Raw genomic sequence first — 3,153 nt, forward strand, 5'->3', positions numbered from 1 at the left:
TTTGTCTAGTTTTCAGAAATGTATAGCTTTTTGTGATCCATTATTGATTTCCTACCCATTTCTACCGCTAACTGGAAGGAGGTTGAAAGCACAAAAAATAGTGAAAATAGGCTATGTCCCAGTAAAAAGCCAAAACTGTGTAGAAAATTTAGTTTTTCTGGCAAAAGTCTGCCTGTCCCTGAAAGCTGAAAAGATGGTGATTTTGTCAACATAAATCCTTTGCTGATGCCATTTGCAGAAAAAATCATACACTTTCTTCTGCAGCATTGTGATCTAATTTTTGAAAAAAAGAAAACGTTTGATGTATTTTGGCAACTTTCTAGGTCCCCTTCAGGAGAATCCACAAACTTTGGGTATCTTTAGAGTCCTCAGGGTGCTAGAAAAAAAGGGCCCAAATTTGACGTTAATACCATATGTGGACAAATAGTTACAGGGGCCTAAGTGCAAACTAGCCCAAATCGCCAAAAGAAGGCTTAGCACAGTGGTGGGGGAGGAGGGGGAGGCATACCAGCGAAATGGTTAAGTACATTAAATCTGTAATTATATACATACCTTCACAAAATTTTAGTTCCCAACAGTTGTTCCACAAGATTTTGGCACTTCTGTATTTAACGCCTTAACCGCGGCAGTTTTTCTGCCGCGTGCGGGCGTTCTATTAAGTGGGCGCGAGGTAGTGCTCCCGTCGGCCAACGGCCAACGGGAGCATGGAACGGGTTAAAACTCAACATTCCAGTAGTATACACAGCTGTTACTGACCCAATGAAAGCAGTTTAACAACCAGTCCTTTCATTACTGAACACACATAATTCAGTATGATGCAATTTTTCTATAGATGGTCTCCATATAAATACACTCTAATTTCTTTATTAAGCCTGTCATTCAGCTCATTATTAAAGGTTCTTCAGCACATTTGTTACTCTATGAATCAGTGTTGTGCTGTATTTCCATACTGTTGTGTCTTTAAATAGAGAATCTATTGTCAGGTTTGGCTGATATTGTTTTCTACAATGGAAAAGAACTCCAGTATTGTGAGGAACACTGACAATGTCCCCACTCACGTGCAAGACATTGTGGACTGACGTCTGAATAACTTTTCTTGGGTTGATGATCATCTTTCTCCCCTTGGATTTCCTGTCCTCTCTATGCGGCTCTCGGTAGATGTGCTGCAGCACGTTTGTTCCTGGTACTCCACCCCAGGCTGAAATGTTGAAAGTATAATCAAACACGTCAAAGCGGAAGACAACATTTTCAAAGTAGAAGACGGCAATGTTGTCCCCTCTATCCTCAAGATGAGCCATCATGCTCTTTAGATCCCTGGACTTTAACGATATGATCATTTCATCAATGTCAACGAGCAGTAAGTACCTGCTGTGGTACATATTCCTGTAGATACAGTCATTGAGGGCTGTCAGCTGCCCATAGTAGCCCAGGTCTGCTGGAACAAAATCATAATGCCATCTCTTAGAAACTTTGAGGTGTGATGCAATTGGCCAGGGCACGATCTCAACGATGCCTTCTAACAGGTAGTGGTGCAAGACTCTTTCCATCAAGGGGCTGCAATCACTCTTGTATATCACCACTCTCTGCACCCCCAGCACCTTATACATCTCAACAGACTGCACAAACTGTAGAACATTGCTGTAATTGCCAAACATGGTAGAAATGCAAAGAGTAAAATTTGCAGACAAGGCCTCTGGGTGGCGATTTCTTATTTCAAACATAGGTATGTGTTCACAGTCCCCTTCTCGCGACCAATGAATCAACACATATTTCAGATCACAGTCCACTGGCTCAGGACAAAGGATATCTGCTGTACCATAAGGGAATCCAAACCTATCTGAATGCATGTCAATGTGTGCCTTGATTATTGATACATTGCTGTTTTTGGATCGACATTGAAACCAGCAATAAAGGTCCTTTGTTTCCTCATGGTGGACTATCCCAATGATGCGCACAAGGTTTGTGCTTCTGTTGTCATAGTAGGCTGCGATGACAAAGGTTCTAGTGCCATTCAATGCTGTGATGGTGCTGTTGACTATGGTAGTCTTCTGGGAGCATGCAATCTGTTGTTGTGTTTTTAACAACTCCAACAGGAGGTTACATCGATGGATATTGTAGACCAATGCTATACAAGCGGCCGCTGACAGAAAGCAAATGAGGGATATCAGCTGCTTTGTTTTTAGAGGAGCCATGTCTGAAAAGTTAGATGTGTATGAGGTTGAAAGTCTAGTGTCCCAAAGTGCAAAGCCTGTAAAAAAAGAGGCAGATGAAAAAAGAGTTTTAAACCTGAGTGCATTTGTAAAGCCATCCATTTAGTACACATCAGTAATCATGATAAACAGAATTTTAATACAAGTCAGACATATATTTGTCTGGCAAAGCAATTTTGTCCCTTCAGCACAGATATCAAATGCACACTGCCCTTTTTAGGTCTTGCCCTCAGCTTTTTTTTTTGTCATCTGCAAACATATTGTAGCTAATATGTTAACCTATACTCAGAGTGAGCTTTGGGTCATCCCATTTCAAACCATTGTCTTTTTGTCCTCTTCTTCTTGCGACTATTGGCGTGAAATATTGTCAGTCCTAGTCCCAACACTCAGGTGCATAAGGGAGTATTATCTCTTCTGACCTTCCCTGTCTCCTTCTTTCCTGCTGATCTCTCACTTCTCCCTGATGTCAGCTCCCTCTCTTTTCACTAGACGGCCCCTGTGTTCCATCTCAGCTGGGGCATGCAAACCACTCCCCTTCCTGCCCCCAAATGGAGGCCCAGCAGCTGCACACAGCTAACTCGCCACTTGCTTGGACTTATATGTGAGGCAACCCACACATACTTTATTAATATTTATCATTTGTAAATGGCCATTTTGTTCATGTAGCAAAACATTAATTAAGAATAAGCTATTTAATAAATATGGCGGCAAATCCCTGCATATGCATCGGCACACACTTTGTCCCTCTTCCAGTGTTTTTTGGATATACTTATTAAAAAAAACACTCTGAGATGGCCGCCATTCATGCACAGGCATATGCATGGATGGGTAGCCATATTTTCCAATTGTTTTTGCAAAAAAAATGCAAACAGTGGCATATCCAAAAGAGGCAACAAGGAAGACCCATTGGCTATGCAAATGCGGGATTAAAAGGGGCTTTTCA

General features: G+C 41.6%; 1 protein-coding gene across 1 annotated transcript; it reads right to left on the bottom strand.

The window, feature by feature from the left end:
- Positions 1-890: 890 nt before the first annotated feature.
- Positions 891-2,192, bottom strand: LOC144753007 (uncharacterized). Its single transcript, XM_078640814.1, has one exon. It carries the CDS (start codon positions 2,190-2,192, stop codon positions 891-893), a length of 1,302 nt encoding a protein of 433 aa, XP_078496940.1.
- Between the last annotated feature and the right edge of the window lie 961 nt (positions 2,193-3,153).

Source organism: Lissotriton helveticus, chromosome 5_1, assembly GCF_964261635.1.
Source record: "Lissotriton helveticus chromosome 5_1, aLisHel1.1, whole genome shotgun sequence".
NCBI classification, from domain to species: Eukaryota; Metazoa; Chordata; class Amphibia; order Caudata; family Salamandridae; genus Lissotriton; species Lissotriton helveticus.

What these genes read in the sequence shown, in the direction of transcription:
- LOC144753007 (XM_078640814.1), bottom strand. Translation starts at nt 2,192, where the DNA reads ATGGCTCCTCTAAAAACAAAGCAGCTGATATCCCTCATTTGCTTTCTG.